Source organism: Apodemus sylvaticus, chromosome 12, assembly GCF_947179515.1.
Source record: "Apodemus sylvaticus chromosome 12, mApoSyl1.1, whole genome shotgun sequence".
In the NCBI taxonomy this organism is placed as follows: Eukaryota; Metazoa; Chordata; class Mammalia; order Rodentia; family Muridae; genus Apodemus; species Apodemus sylvaticus.
The window spans coordinates 69,220,532-69,236,695 of record NC_067483.1 but is presented as its reverse complement, the minus strand read 5'-3'; the positions used below and the strand labels follow the sequence as shown (position 1 = coordinate 69,236,695).

General features: G+C 34.7%; 1 protein-coding gene across 7 annotated transcripts in view; it reads left to right on the top strand.

Annotated features, from left to right (window-relative positions):
- Suco (SUN domain containing ossification factor) overlaps positions 1-14,994 on the top strand; it is a 59,009-nt gene extending 44,015 nt beyond the window's left edge. For 4 of the 7 annotated variants that reach the window (XM_052199869.1, XM_052199866.1, XM_052199868.1 and 1 more), the window contains 6 exons: positions 302-389; positions 4,173-4,277; positions 5,193-5,347; positions 6,018-6,109; positions 11,481-11,536; positions 13,057-14,994. In XM_052199869.1, the coding sequence (XP_052055829.1) occupies positions 302-389; positions 4,173-4,277; positions 5,193-5,347; positions 6,018-6,109; positions 11,481-11,536; positions 13,057-13,500 (940 nt within the window). In that variant the 3' untranslated portion in view covers positions 13,501-14,994. Of the gene's footprint in view, positions 1-301; positions 390-4,172; positions 4,278-5,192; positions 5,348-6,017; positions 6,110-11,480; positions 11,537-12,732; positions 12,814-13,056 lie in introns of those variants that run through there. The other 3 variants (XM_052199867.1, XM_052199865.1, XM_052199870.1) reach the window with 2 other exon arrangements.
- Positions 14,995-16,164: the final 1,170 nt, after the last annotated feature.

Below are 16,164 nucleotides of genomic sequence, written 5' to 3'. Positions count from 1 at the left end.
TTGTTTTCTCCTTTATAATTTTTGTGTTCTTACCATGTCATGATTAGTCGCAAGCTCTTGTGCTTAATTTGATCTCCTTGTCAGCATCTTAACTGGCAGTGTAGGCCTTTGCTAGCATGTCCAGCTTCATTACTCTTGATGTCCAGGATCTATTCGGTTTACCTTTTATATGTGTTACTGTATTGCACAGTCCTGAGTAGGACATTTTAAGAAAAAACAGACTCTCCAATATCAAAATCAGAATTATTTTCCTGTACTTAATAAATAAGAAAGAGGATTTAAAGCAATTCTTACTTTGTAGGTACCGAAAACAAATGGAAGAAATGCAAAAGGCTTTCAATAAGACAATAGTTAAACTTCAGAATACTTCACGGATAGCAGAAGAGCAGGTTGGTTTCTTCTTTGCTGTATATGTACTTAACACACTGCAACATGATAACCATTTTTATAGAGTGTATTATAATTAATGCGCATCTACAGTGTGTAATAGGATAATAAGTCATTTCAGCCATTGTTAGTATAGTCTGATTTCAAGTATATCATACATTTTTTAGATGATAATAAAAACCAATACTATTTTACTTTTCTTATTTCCAATTTTGTTAATCAATGAAGACTACAACAAACTTCTTTTTAATGACACTTATTAGATAGTGTAATTTTAAGGATATTTTACAATTTTTAGGCAGTACTGTGACTGAAATTAGCTTCTCCAATGTCATGTATGCCCATTTCATACATTTAAAATATACTGGTGGTTTGTTTTATGTGAATGTTTAGTATTTACTTTATGGTAATTATATAAGTATTTTATGCATATGAGTACACATGTATTATTTTGTGGAGTACAATTATTTCTTCTCTCTCTAGTTAGAGAAGTATGTCTGCAGTTGCTATTTTCTATAATTATTGGAAATTTTATCTAGTTTTCTCATCAGGTTTGTAGAGTGCTAGCCCATACATTTCCTAGTGTTTTGACAACATAACTAGCTTCTCATTTTTCTGGTGTCACTTCTCTGGCTGACCTATATCTTCCTACTCCAACATAATTAATGCCTCTGTCAGCCTCCTTCCCTTATAGGACCTCCATTTAGACAATTTTTTTGTATAAAATTTGATGTTACTGGATTGTTAAAAAAAATTATTTACATTCCAGTCTTTGCTCTGGAGCCTCCTGTTCCTCCCACAATTCCTCATTCCACTCCTGCTACCCATTCCCTCCGAGAGGGTGCCCCCTCCATCAGGCCTCCCCCCTTACCCCTTTTGTGGATTAGGTGCATCTTCTCCCACTGAAGCCAGACCAGGCAGTCCTCTGCTATGTATGTGTCTGGGGCCTTGGACCATCCCACGTAAGCTGCCTGGTTGGTGGCTCATTCTTTGGTAGCTCCCTGGGGTCTGGGTTAGTTGAGTTTTCAGGTCTTCCTATGAGATTGGCCTCTTCAGCTTCTTAAATAATCCTTACCATTATTCAATCATAGTAGTCCCTGACTTCAGTTCAATGGTTGGTATAAGTATCTGCATCTATCACAGTCAGCTGCTGGTAGATTCTCTCAGAGGTCAGCCATGCTAGCCTCCTGTCTTATGTCTCTTCTCCATTTTTGTCCCTGCAATTCTTTTAGATAGAAACATTTCTGGGTCACAAATTTTGATTTAGTAATCCCATCCCGCCATGTGAGGCCCTGTCTATCTACTGGAGGTGGACTCTTTGAGTTCCCTTTCCCCATTGTTGGTCATTTTCACTAAGGCCACCCCTATTGAGTTCTGAGAGTCTCTCACCTCCCAGTCTCTGGGACTTTCTAGATGGTTCCCCAGTCTCCCACCTCCTAGGCTGCATATTTTTATTCATTCTCCTATCCCTCTGAGCTTTTCTTCTGCTCTTCTCCTCATACCTGATCCTATTCCCCTTTTCCCTTCCCCGTCCTCTTCTACCCAGGTACCTTCCTCCTTTTGCCTCCTATGATTATTTTCTTCCTCCTTCTAGTGGAATTGAAGCATCCTTTCTTGGGCCTTTCTACTTGTTACACTTCTTATAGTCTGTGAGTTGTATCCTAAGTATTCTGTACTTTTTTGCTAATATCCACTTATCAGTGAATATATACGGTGCATGTCCTTTTGAGTCTGGGTTATTTCACTCAGGATGATAGTTTTTTGCAAATGGGTGAGAATATATGGTCTGTGTCTTTCTGTATGTGGTTCATTTCACTTGACGTAATGGTCTTCATATTGGTCCACATTGTTACAAGCAACAATATTTTATTCTTTTTTTTTTTAATGGTGGAATAGTATCCATTATGTAAATATACCACTGTTTTTTGGTTCTTGTCCATTCCTTCACTGAAAGATATAGGAATGAGGACATAATTTATCTATTGTGACTAATTCTGCCATAAATACTGGACATTGTTTTATCTCCTTAACACACCCAACAGTGAAATTGCTGGGTTATAGGAAAAGTCTGTTTTACCTTTTAGAGTAATTTAATACTATTCTGAGTAATGGCTCATCTGACTTACATGTTACTCTAGATGTAAATATTTATTGTTTTTGTAAAATGTAAGTAGGAAAAGTAATGCTTATTCACATTTTTTCATGATAACAAATGATGGAACTTGGATATGATGTCATGCTTTGGAAGTTATCTAGCTATTGGTGTCATCTAGAAAAATATTTGAACATTGAATATTGCATTATGTGTATACAACCTTTCTACAACTTGATAAAACTGCAAAATGTTTTGTGGTTTTTCTCTGTAGTACTCTTGTTGATTATAGAAAAGAATGGCTTTATTTCTTTTTGATCCTTCCATCTTTCTCTATTTATTTATTGCTTGTCCAGATGTAGATAATGATAACAGTATGACCAGTAATAAGTTTACTCCTCTGTCTTAATGAAAAAATTCCAGTATTATACTTTTAAATATGGTGTGTGTGTGCTGTTACAATCAAGAAATATTTTGAGATTTAATCTGATATCTCCTTTATTTTCTCTATGCTTTATATATAGTATCTGTAGTTTATCTCTCAAAGACTTATATAAATACTTTTCATGGTCTTATAGTCTTTTTTAAAAGATTTGTTTATTATATGTAAGTACACTGTAGCTGTCTTTAGACACACCAGAAGAGGGCATCCGATTTCATTACAGATGGTTGTGAGCCACCATGTGGTTGCTGGGAATTGAACTCAGGACCTCTGGAAGAGCAGTCAGTGCTCTTAACCTCATGTTCTTGTAATCTCAACAAAAATAAATGTATTGATTAAAAGTATCAATCAATTGTATCAACCAGTTTAAGCTTGTTTGTAACTATCACAGGCAAATTAGTGTAGTATGTGAGTTGGCTTTCAAAAGAAGTGATTTAATAAAGTATTAACTTAGTATTTTTAAAAGGTAAACTATATTAGAAAGAACCAAAGGTTTTCAGTAATAAACCACATTGTTAGTTTTATATACCCTTCTTCCTTCACACACAATTGAGACTTGATACTTTTTTTGAGCTTAGAATAATAAAAGTTTATGTAGTTTCTATCAAGTCTTAAATTAGAGTTTTCAAGTTCTTGGACATCTTCCTGACTTTTTTTTACTTCCTTTTTTTAATAGACTCAAATTTTAGTACCATTTGCCTAATACCCAAATGAAGGTAGCTTTGGTGGCCTTTTCTTCATTGGTAGTAGTCATCAATTAGATGACATAGGTATAACTTCCTGTATTCCATTGTATTTTGCTATGAAAGGAAAGATTTTTTTTTATATTAAAATATCTTATATCCAGAAACTAACTTCAAAAAAATTTTGGCACGTCTTTCTACTGGCTGCTTTGCTTTAAAAACTCTTGGTCAGTGTAGCATGTATGTATCTAATGATACACTAGTTCAATACTAAGTTGAAAAGCAGATTATTAGCTTCTGTTAACATGCTATTCTACATCCTGGTGGGAAGTGACAGAACAGTTCCTTTTGAGGGGAGAGATTGAGCAATCCCAGACTCTCATGTATTTTCTTTTTCTTTTTTTTTTTTTTTAAACTTTTAGTCAAAGTTCATGTTTCTCTATTAAGATCTTTGCAAAAATACATTTTGAAAGAACTTAGTGGTTTTTCCAAATTACACATTTTACTTAAATTTATAATTTAGTTAATGTACAGATGAAATATAAAGAAAAATGATCTTTTGTTATAGGATCAGCGACAAACTGAAGCCATCCACTTGCTCCAGGCACAACTGGCCAATGTGACACAGCTTGTTTCAAACTTATCAGCAACTGTAGCAGAATTAAAACGAGAGGTAATTTTTCAATTACCTTGTAAGACAGTGCTCCTAGGAAGACTGTCAGAAGGGCAAGCTTGTAAATATGAATGTGATAGTTCAAAGCTTAAACCAAACAAAACTGAGACTTATGTAGAACTTTCTCGTAACACCGAAATATATTATTTTATTGTTTGGGAACTGTGTTGTTGAGAGTTTTATAAAGCATGGCCTTCATGATTTGGTCTTTCTATAAGGCAGGTATTATGTTAATTCTGTCAGGTCTTTTGGAAAAAGCAATTTAGTTTGATTTTTATTCTGAACATTGCAAATCATTGGAAATTACTAATCAAAGAAATTATCTGGGTCATTTCAATAATGTTTAACATGTTGAGAAACTCCTAATTTGCTACCCTGCTGAGAATTATCTGTTTAAGGACAAGGCAATTTTAGTAACTTGGGTGAAGTTAACTATGATTTTAGAAGTAGAAAATAATAGGATGGTAATTGAATTAAGTATATATTTAAAGAGGTAGAAAATAAAAATAAGCCTTAATGAAATATTGGGTATGTGAGGATAAATAAAATAAAAATTAAGGTTGAATCTAAGGTTTGATAACTAAGAAGTTGAATTGTATATAGTGGGAAAGGCTATGTGTTAGCATACTATTCCTAAGGGAGAGAGTGCAGATGGAAAAACAGACTAGAGATCAAAAGAATGTTAAGTGGTAAGCTTAAGTCTGAGGCATATGTGCTTGCTGTACTGCTTTTATTATATTTCAAGAAAGAATTCGATGGGGAGAGAAAAGAAAGAGCAAATGTCTACAGTTTGTTCAAGCAGCATGCTCAGTGTTTATGGTTCAGAGCACCTTGACTGTTTAAAATTACTTGTTTGAATTTTAGCTTCCACTGTCTATTCTTTAAAATAGTTTATAATTAGGTTTATCTTTTCAGGTTTCAGATCGTCAGAGTTACCTTGTCATGTCTTTGGTTTTATGTGTTGTCTTGGGACTGATGCTCTGTATGCAACGTTGTCGAAATACTTCTCAATTTGATGGAGATTACATTTCAAAACTTCCTAAAAGTAATCAGTATCCAAGCCCTAAAAGGTAAGGTTAACATTATATTTTACAATTTTCTTTTTTTCACCACTGTTTTGTTTTATTTTGTTTTGTTTTCCTCAAAGAAATGTTGAGCAGATAAAAGGACATGAAACCAAAATATTAAAAACATCTTTGCAGCCAGGAGGTGGTGGCGCATGCCTATAATCCCAGCACTTGGGAGGCAGAGGCAGGCAGATTTCTGAGTTTGAGGCCAGCCTAGTCTACAGAGAGAGTTCCAGGACAGCCAGGGCTACACAGAGAAACCCTATCTCGAAAAAAACCAAAAAAAAAAAAAAAAAAAAAAAAACCCAAACCAACCAACCAACCAACCAACCAACCAACCAACCAAAAAACATCCTTGTAGCAAGATGGTAACTATATATGGAGATAGTGCTAACTGAGTAATCAAGAGAAACTAATGATAAATTCATCAAGCCTTTGAATTTACTTTGGTTGAGAAAGATGTTCAAATGTGGCATTCAAAGGTGAAAGAGAAGTAACATTGTAAGATAAGATCTTTGGAGAAGATTTGTTTTATATTAGCAGTATTGTGCTAATTTAGGCTTGTTCTGTATATTATACAGGTCTCAAATCCTCCATTTAAATAGGCTACACAGTAAGGTAGATCTTATATACACGCTTAATGTGTGTAATGTTGTTTTCTTAATATATTTAGGTGTTTCTCTTCCTATGATGACATGAATTTGAAAAGAAGAACATCATTTCCCCTCATCAGATCCAAATCTCTGCAGTTTACTGGCAAAGAAGGTAGATTGTTATGGATATGATCTATGTGTATAAACTGGCTTCTGGAATAAGTATAATGTACATGCTGTGTTTTCATCTGCAACCAAAAAACGAATCAGTTCTCTTTGTGTTTGTGCTAGTCAAAGCCACTTTATCATTTTCATGCTTTAAAACTCTTTGTTCCTTTGAAAGCCCAAAGGGTGGGGAGGGGGACTTAGTGTTAATTAGCAGTGAGTAGTTTTGCTTGCACATGCTCCTGTTTAGAAGTATTTCTTTTTAGAAAGGGATGTTTGAGAAAGTTCAACAGCTTTGGAAAACCTGAATGCTCAATGTGCTCTCATAGCATCCTGTGCTTTTCTGCCTCCTCTTCTTGTGCAGGTAGGACCCTTTTTTATCTCTAGTTTAGGATTTTCGAGGCACTTTCATAGCCCCAGAGTTTATAATTGGGTTCCATTCAAGACATGTTAACATTTGGATAAAAATATGTATGCTGAGTGACTATTTTCCTACTTTATTTCCTTTGTAATTAGTGCTTATTAAGAAACTTAAAAATGTATTCTTATAGCAATAGTAAAATAATTATATATTTCATTTAAGGGTGCTTCCTACATAACTAACTGTTTTCCCTTATTTTTAGGATTTTAGAAATTAAGACAAATGTTTCTGTTATTATGTCCTTCAGATAGTCTTTCCTGAGTGTCACGAGTGTAAGCTTTTCACTCCATGTGCCTTTATTAAACTCAGAGAGTCTTTACATGTCTTTAAGATATGCATGCATCTCCCAACAGGAATGGAAGTGGTCGTGCTGGGTCTTAGCATGTATGGCAGCCTTTGTGAATACAATGCACGGCTTTCTGTAAATGACCTCCATCAACTTTAGGTGCTTCCCCCCAGCTTTGTCAGATGTTCCACATCCTAGGAAACATTTTAGTAATTTGGGTCTTATAGTCATTCTTTTTGGTGTATATACATTTCTTCTTTAAGGTATATTCATATAGTTGTGAGATAATGTTGAGATTGCTTTTGTTTTCAATCTCAGTTCTACTCTTATTTTGAATTAAGTGAACTAACATATTTTATTATTTTTCCTCTAACTCTTTAAAGACAAATAGAATAGGCTTTCCCCCCCCCCCCATAATAGAATTGCTTCTGTTTAGACAATAATGTGATCTTGACTTAACCTTGCTTTTAAAGAAAGCTGAGGACAATAGGTGGGGACAGTAGGTAGGAAGAAATTGACTTCAGTCCTGATTCTGTCATCCATCCATCATCCATCCATCCATCCATCATCCATCCATCCTTCTCTTCCCTCTCTCCTCCTCTTCCTTCCTTTCTCCCTCCCTTCTTTCCTTCCTTCTTTTCTTCCTTTCTTTTAAAATTAAAGCTCTTCTTGGAGCAGTTTTCTTGGTCTGCCTTCAATTTTTCCACTTTGTTAGTATTTTCAGTTCTTAACTTAGAAGGAAGGAACCATGTCAGATTTTCTTTTTTTAAGCAGTAACTTAAAATTTTAAAAAAGGTATCAGGTGCCTTTTCCCAGTGAGCCATCTCATCAGCCTTCTGTTCGTCTTTTGATGAGATTTAAGTAGTGTCCCCTCTCAGTCCTTCTGCATATATAGCCGAAAATGGGATAGCTAGGTCATGTGACAGTCTTGGTTTTTTCTCTTTGAGTATTCTCCATATTTTATAGCTAGGTCATGTGACAGTCATGGTTTTTCTCTTTGAGTAATCTCCATATTTTCCATTTTACTGTACTGCTTTACAAGCCTAGCAACAGTGTTCCGTTGTTTCCATATCCGCATGTATGTTAGTTTTTGCTTTTCCTTGTAATGATAGCTATTCTAATGTCTGTGGGATAGCCTACTGTGACTTTGATTTGCATTTCTCTAATTCAGAGTGTGTGTGTGTGTGTTTGTATACATGTGGGTGAACACACATACATATAAATACATATGTTTACATTAGCATTTAAAAGTAAATGTAATGCATGAAGGAAAGAAGATCTTCCTTTGTGCACGTAGCGGTTTCACTCTCCATTTTGTTTTCTTGTCTGTACTTTCTATGTCCTGTCTAGGCAGTCTTTGTGAAGTCCAGAGTCCTGATACTTATGGTTTTTTTTTCTCCTAGTTTTATAGGTTTAGTTCTGTACTGTATTTGGAGTTAATTTTTGTATATAAGGGGTCCATTTATCTCTGCACAATTTATTGACTAGATTATCTATTTCTCCTTGAGAGTAGTCCAAGCATCCTTGTAAAACAGAACCCTTGACCATATCTCTACATACTATTAACGACCTATTAAATATGTTAAATGTGTATGAATTTGTGATCATTATGTTTTCTTGTCCAATAGTCATTATGCAATTTTGTTCCATGTCTAAAGTTTCCTCTGTCTCGAATGAGTGTAGCTCTTTCTTTTGCATTTAAATGAAATTTTTTAGGTGATATATAGTTAGATCTCATTATCTGATTGACTGGTAGACCCCTTAAATTAGTTTGTTTAGACTACTGATTTTAAAAATTGTTTTGACATAGTTAGAATATTATCATTATTATTTTCCATTTGTTAATTTGTGTTTCTGTTTTGTCCCCTATATTACTTATTTTTACTCTTTTTGATTATAATTATTTTATCTGATTTTTTTGTTAGCATATCCAACATAATTCTTTATAGAGTTAATCTAATGATTGCTTGTTCACCATATACATTTACAACGAACCTACCTCCACTTTTAAATAAAGCCATACTTTTTCACAGGTTTGGTTATAGCAACAGAGTAATTAATACTAAATCCTGTCTCCCATGTCATGTAATATTGCTATCATTTATTCTGTTAATGCATATACATATATAGCTTATACATACATACAAAATCATGTGTATATTAATTTAAATATAGCTATCTGTTAACCACTTAAGGATAAGAAAAAGGTTTCTTTTTATTTCTTCTTTTTGAATTACTATTATTTTTTTGCAAGGCAGATCTTTGGACAACAGCATTTCTTCTATTTTGCTTATTTATGAAAGTATTCTCTTTTGAAGAATACATAAGCAAGATAAGAATTATATTTGATATTTTCCCCTCAAAAAGCAGAACTTTTAAGAGGAAATTTACATCTTACTGTTTCAGATGTCACTTCTGGTTTTTTTGTTTTTGTTTTTTCTTGTCATATTCTCCTCTTAAGTTTATGTTTCGTCCTTTTGAGATAATGCCATAGTTATGGCTCATGGGCTCTCTTGAGTTAGTAAACTACATAGGTCTTTAGTGTAAGTTGTAGGAATGAAGTTTTCATGTTCAATTGCATTTCCAAAAATTACCCATTTTCCCTTAACTGCTAGAGTGTATTAACATACACTCAGCCCGTCATCTGAACTTTCTCAGAGTGAGCATTTGGTGAAGCAGCAGTCTGCTGTGCTCTCCTCCTTTCTCCTTCATTGTCTTGTTCGAGACTTTTTGTTTGGATGGCGGGGATATTCATTTCCCTATTATAACACTTAGGTTGGGAGTTAAACAGTTATTGGTCTTTGTTGGTCACTTAAGAAAGGTACAATTTACTAATCTAAAGAAGCAGTTTTGCCCCTTTCAGAACCAGTACAATTATCCTATTAAAGTCTTTGCTTATCCTATTTAATTTACATGTTTTTCTTATTATATTCACTTTTATGTTGTTTTACTTCTATTGTAGTTTTTCTGCTTAATTCTAACTCAAAGTGTTATATTTTATATTTATTGTATCTTCAAATTTGTCTGCATATTTACTGAGTGAGTTCTTTGGTATGTCTTAAATCTTTTTTTCTAAGATCTTTCATTTGCCACTATATCTCTAAACCTCTGAATTACTTTTTTTTTTTTTTTTTTTTTTTTGTGGATCTCTCTCTGGCCCTGGCTGTCCTCTGTGGCCCTTGCTGTCCTGGAACTAGACTGGTCTCATGACTCAGAGATCCACCTTCCTTTACTGGGATTAGAGGTGTGCACTACCATACTGACCCCCTTGAACTACATTTTTTTTTTAATTCTGTGTTAGGTTTGTTGGGCTCTTTAGATCTTTAGATAGGTATTTTATAAGTAATGGAAAATTGTAGCTGATAATTTCCCCTAGATATATTACCTATCTTGATTCTTCCATCTCTTAAGTCTCAAAGTTCATAAATGTATTAATCATCTTCATGCATCCTCTTGTAAAGTTTATGTTTTTTCCTTTTAAAATTGTGTGTGTGACTGTGTGAGTGTAGATGCAAGTGCCTTTGGAAATCAGCTCATCCCTGGAGCTGTGATCTCTGAGCTGCCTATCATGGATTCTGGAATCCAAGCTCAGCCCTGTAGAGTAGCATCTGCTATTAATCCAATCCGCTTTTGCTTTCTTATATTTTTCAGTGCCTTGGTTTTTCCTAAGCTAGAGTCTAAAGCTATATCTAATCTACCCTTAAGTTTATCTATTGAGTTTTGCATTTTACTTACCACATTTTTTGTTTCCAGGAGATCTTTGTGTTTTGTTAAAAGTCTTGCTTTGTATTTCTTGAGATATTTTCCAGCTTTTTAACATTTAAACACACTTAAATATAGTGTCTTTATTGCCCATGTTTGAGATTAGAATAATACAAGTTGTAATTTATGGGAGTCATGTTATTAATAAGTTTCTGGTATGTATAGCTTTATAATAAATTAGTCTGTGTCAGAATACAAGTTGTTTTAACCAGTTGCATAGGGCTGAAGTTCAATAGCTCAAGATCTGTGCTTGTCGTTGGAGGGAAAGGTAGGGGCTCTGAATGTGTTTTTGAGTAACAGTAAGTTTAAAAAAACTTAGAGGTGAATCTATAGATTTGATTTCCTCATCATGTCAGAATGTTTTTTTCATGAGCTTGTGGTCACATGTACTGTGTTCAAACTATTTCTATATTTTAGAGTTAATGGTTTTAATCAGAATTATAAAAGATTAGAAAAAAAGCATTCCTAAATCTCACTTTATGTTCTTCTGACATCTATGATTCCAACACATCATTAATGTGCCTGTCTGACTCCATCCATCTTTTAGATTACCTGTAAGCTTAGTGTTGGTTTGCCCAGGTATGCCATTTTTCTCATCAGGTGGGGAATAAATCTGGTCCCAGAGAATGACCCTTCCTGTATCAATTGATAATTGTTCAATCAAAATGTAAAATGGAAATATACTTATTTAAATGTTGGTTGCCTTCAGGGTTGATGATCAATCTTCAAATAACTTTGACCAAATTCAAATTCAGAGTACACTATTCTGGCTTACTAATTTTCAATGTAGAAATAATAGTTATCCTGATACCTGTCATCCATTTCACTAATAATCATTAATGTTGTTGTGGATGTGTTTAGTAATAGCATAATCTGCTTTTATTTTACACCCCTTTTCTTTACTTATAGTAGATCCGAATGATTTGTACATCGTAGAACCCCTCAAGTTCTCTCCAGAGAAAAAGGTAATATTCTTTTTCTTTTCAAGTCTATTGCAAGCTGTGTGGTAGTAAATGAAAAACAAATATTGAAATGTTGATGTGTATTTTTTGGCATTTTGTTTATTCTTTTTCTTTTTAGTTGTTTTGGGTGGTTGTTGATGTTTTTACATTTATTGTGTCAGTGCTAAAAGGGTATCTTGTAGGAGTTACTCCTCCACCCTGTGAATTCTTAACACCAAGTGTCATTTCCTGCTAAGCCATCTTGTTGGCCCTGCTTTAAGGTTTTTGGGTTTGGTTTTTTGTTTTGTTTTTTTGGGGGGGGGTTGTTTGGCTGTTTTTTGTTTGGTCGGTTGTTTTTGAGACAAAGTCTCACACACACTGTAGCTTAGGCTTGCCTGGACTACAGTATGCAGCCCTGACTGGCATCAAACCCTCTGAAGTCCTGCCTCAATCTTCCAAGGGCTAGGATAATAGATGGGAGCCATCAGACCCAACCAGAATGGTGATTTTTCTCCCCGCCCCCTTGTCTTTGTTTGTTTGGGATGAAGTCTTATGTGTGCCAGGGTGCCTACTCTTGTTGCACCCTGAGAATGACCTCGAGCCTCTATTGCACTGTTTGAGCAGGCAGACACCCCACCCAGTTTTATGTAGTACTCAGGGTCAAACCTGGGCTTCATGCCTACGGTACAAGCCCTTTGCTAACTGAATTGTAGTCCCCGTTCCTATATGTTCATTTTCAGTGGTGATAAGGTATAAATGAATGTTTAGAGAGGTCATCAACCTATTGTCTATTTTGAATGAAATAGGAGCCAAGAAGTATATTCCTATTTTTAAAGGTTTACAAAGTAAAACTAAGAATTCATTAAAGAGACACTTATGAGGCCTGCAAAGCAGCACAAGTACTGTTTATATAATCCTCTCTACAACCTAGCAGTGGTAATATCTCCGTTTAAAAAATGAAGACCCAGAGGCTATACTAGAATGCCCCATTAGATAGTAGACATTGCTTTGTATCTTCCTAGGCCCCCCCCAGATATAAAGAGAGATTTTTTTAACCTCTCAAATATAATATGTATTTTGATTAACAATAATTGTCTGTAGTAGAATTTCAGATTAGTGCAAAGCAGCATTGGTTTTAATCCTAACTTCAGTATTTACTCTTTTGTAATTTAGGCAGTGAGCCAAATCTCTAAAGTTTTTTTTTTTTTTTTTTCATGTAGGAGCCAAGGGCAAACATCTCAGGGTTAACATATATGAAAGTAACCAGTATAACTTCTGACACATAGAGGTATTCAGATATTAGCTGTTTCTACCTAACTCTGTATACACAAGTTGCTGTAAGCTATTGAAACATTGAGTTTACAAAGGGGGATGTCAGAGATACTATTTATTCACAGCAGAGTGTGTGTGTGTGTGTGTGTGTGTGTGTGTGTGTGCATGAGAGAGAGAGAATACTTGTTACTTCTCATAGGCAATGCTACTTTCCTCTTACAACTCATATCTAATAAGGAGGAGTAATTTCTGTGCTTTTATTTCTGTTGTAGAAGAAACGTTGCAAGTATAAAACTGAAAAAATTGAGACAATAAAGCCTGCAGATCCATTGCAACCTATAGCAAATGGAGATATAAAAGGAAGAAAGCCTTTTACGAACCAGAGAGATTTTTCTAATATGGGAGAAGTTTATCACTCTTCCTACAAGGGCCCTCCATCAGAGGGAAGCTCAGAAACTTCATCACAGTCAGAAGAGTCCTATTTTTGTGGCATTTCAGCTTGTACAAGTCTGTGCAATGGACAGACCCAAAAGACAAAAACTGAGAAGAGAGCTTTAAAACGAAGGCGATCTAAAGTCCAAGACCAAGGAAAGTTAATAAAAGCTCTTATACAGACTAAGTCGGGGTCATTGCCGAGCCTGCATGACATAATCAAAGGAAACAAGGAGATCACCGTGGGAGCATTTGGGGTTACAGCAGTCTCGGGACATATCTAAAAGGAGCTGAATATTTATACTGAGGACTTTGTTGTTGTTCTTTGAAGAACAGCCTGTGGTATTTGAAGGGTTCAGGGGGAGGGATAAAATATTGGGGAAAGTATTCAGAAATTATGGTTTCTTTTTATTTTGCCTTTTAAAAAGTAGACAGGATTGTGTCAATCTTGGCTGATGAACTACGGTTTTACAAGGCTGATCTCTTCCTATAAGGATGATGATAAACATTTTATAAAGATGTGTTTTCACAGATGATTACTGGGACAAAAGTAATTTGGAAGCCCAGTTCCTTGGGTGGATAGGAATGAAAGCCTCAACCTCTCCCTTCAGCTTGGTTCCCGTTTCTTGCACCTTCCCATATTTATGTGCCTTTTGTCTATTTATAATGCCACTGGAAGAGGAGGGAGAACTTTTTCTGTCGTTTGATTTGTTTTGTAACTTTATTAGGTCTTTGAAGCTGCAAACACTACAAAGGTGGTCCTTGCCTGAAGCTCAGCTATGTGGGTCATTTGCATAAAGATCCTAAAGACTTCCAATTTAGAATCGCTCAGTAGTCTCACTGGAAATAAACACTTGCTGAAGTTTTCTAAAGGCCTTTCAGATAAAAGGTGATGATAACACCCTTGGCCTCGTTAAAATTAGTTGGATTGCATTATTTTTTTTTCCCCTGAGTTATTATTAACTCAGTAAAATGGTAATATTTTCTTGGAAATGACAGGTTTTGAAACAAATTATAAATTCACCTTTAAACACACTTAACTATTTGTGATGATTTCTTTACATTGCTCTAAATGTTCACAGTAAACACTAATCCTCCAAATTTTTTACACCACCGAGACCAGTTTTTCCATGGTCCAGTCACTGCCTTTGTACATAGTCACAGAACCAGCCGGTGAGCACTGAGTCAGGCCTGACTCTGTCTACCTGGTAAAGTCTGGGATTCTGATTCCTTCATGTTTGCTTTTGTTGGCTACAATGTGCAGATGTGTATGGTTGTGGTGTCAGTGTCTGTCTTCATTTGTTGTTTTTCCCCCTTTAGTAATTGGCAGTGTCTGTCTGAGTAAATTGATTTTTTGATGTGTGATTGTATAGGGATGAGTGAAAGTGATACGTGTTTTTGAGAGAGAATTGACCATTTGTGTTATAAAATTTAAGTTATAACTTATTGAGCACTTTTGTTAATGTTTTTAAATTTGTCTAATACCTTTTTGGTATTGTTTGTAATGTGATTTATTTAAGGCCTTTTTGTTTTAAGTTGCTGCTTTAGGTTAACAGTATGTTTTAGGAAATGAATTTTCCCCCTTCCAGTCTGCACAGTTAGCCATTCAGAGCAGTATGGCCTGGTGGTACAGCAGGCCCTCAAGAAGTCCAGATGCAAGCAGAGCTGAAAGTGGAAAGTCACTGTGTGCTGAAGAGGGTTAAATCCGTAACTACAGAGCTGTAGTACCATTAGAAACTGTGAATTTCCAAATAAATCTGAACACTTGTCTTTATTAATTACTGGCTCTTTTGTCCTTTAAAAATTGCAAAAATGTATAACTAACTTCTGATCATAGATTTAAGGGTGATTTGTTTTTTGTTTGTTTGTTTTTTTGCTTTGTTTTGTTGGGGTTTTTGGGGTATCTTTTAGGCTAAATATATGGCAGTATCACTCACATTTCAGGCAACCAGTCTTTCACCTAAGCATTATATTCGCTAATAATCATAATTTACCTTTGCAAAGTCTAAACAGACAGTTCTAATATTTAGTAAGATGCATTATCTACCTAGAGAATTATAACTTTAGTCTGAGCTTTATTTCTCCTTCAGATTATAACTACTTGTAAGAGCGTAAAAAACCAAGTGACAAAAACTAAATGAGTTTTTGAGTGAAGATTCTTGCCAGGAGCAGATTTGTGTTTTTAAAAAGTAACAATCAAAACCCAAGAGCTGTAAAATCCTAAACTTTTAAATTACTGCTCAGTTTTTTTAGAGGATTTGGATTTTTAGAGGTTAGCACGTTTGGATTTTAGATTTTGGGACTAAGGATGCCTACCTAACAAAATTAGCAGAATCCAAAAATCTTCAAACATTTCCCAAGTGTTTCAGACATACTCAAACCTGTATGTAAATCTGATTTTCAACATTCCATGGTAGCCAAACTTATTTTATTTGTAGTATTAAGGTATTAAACCAGAATGAAATAAAACTTACTCAACTCAAGCAAAGTCAGTTCTTTGAAATCTTCATGTATCTGTGGAGGTTTATATATGCATATGATTTGAGGAATTAAATAGTTTTTACAAAGTTTATACACAGATAGGTTTTCTCCCTCATGCTGTTACACATACATACTACCCCAATACCTTTCACTGTTCACCATATCAATTCTAGTGGCATTCACTCTCAATTTTGTATTCAAGTTACTGTGCTTAACCTTGTGCCTTCTGTTGACATTTTTAGTTTTAGATGCATGTCCAATTTGGACACAGACAGACATAAACCATGTTTTTATTCAACTGATAATCTGAAAGGTCCAAACTTAGGGAGAAGTTAAACACTCATGCATCATTACCTGTATTTACCAGTTGTTAATATTTTTAGTTTGTTTATATATGTGTGTATATATATGTATATGTATATATATATGTCTGCATATACATACATGTGTGTAGTGTATGTTATAGG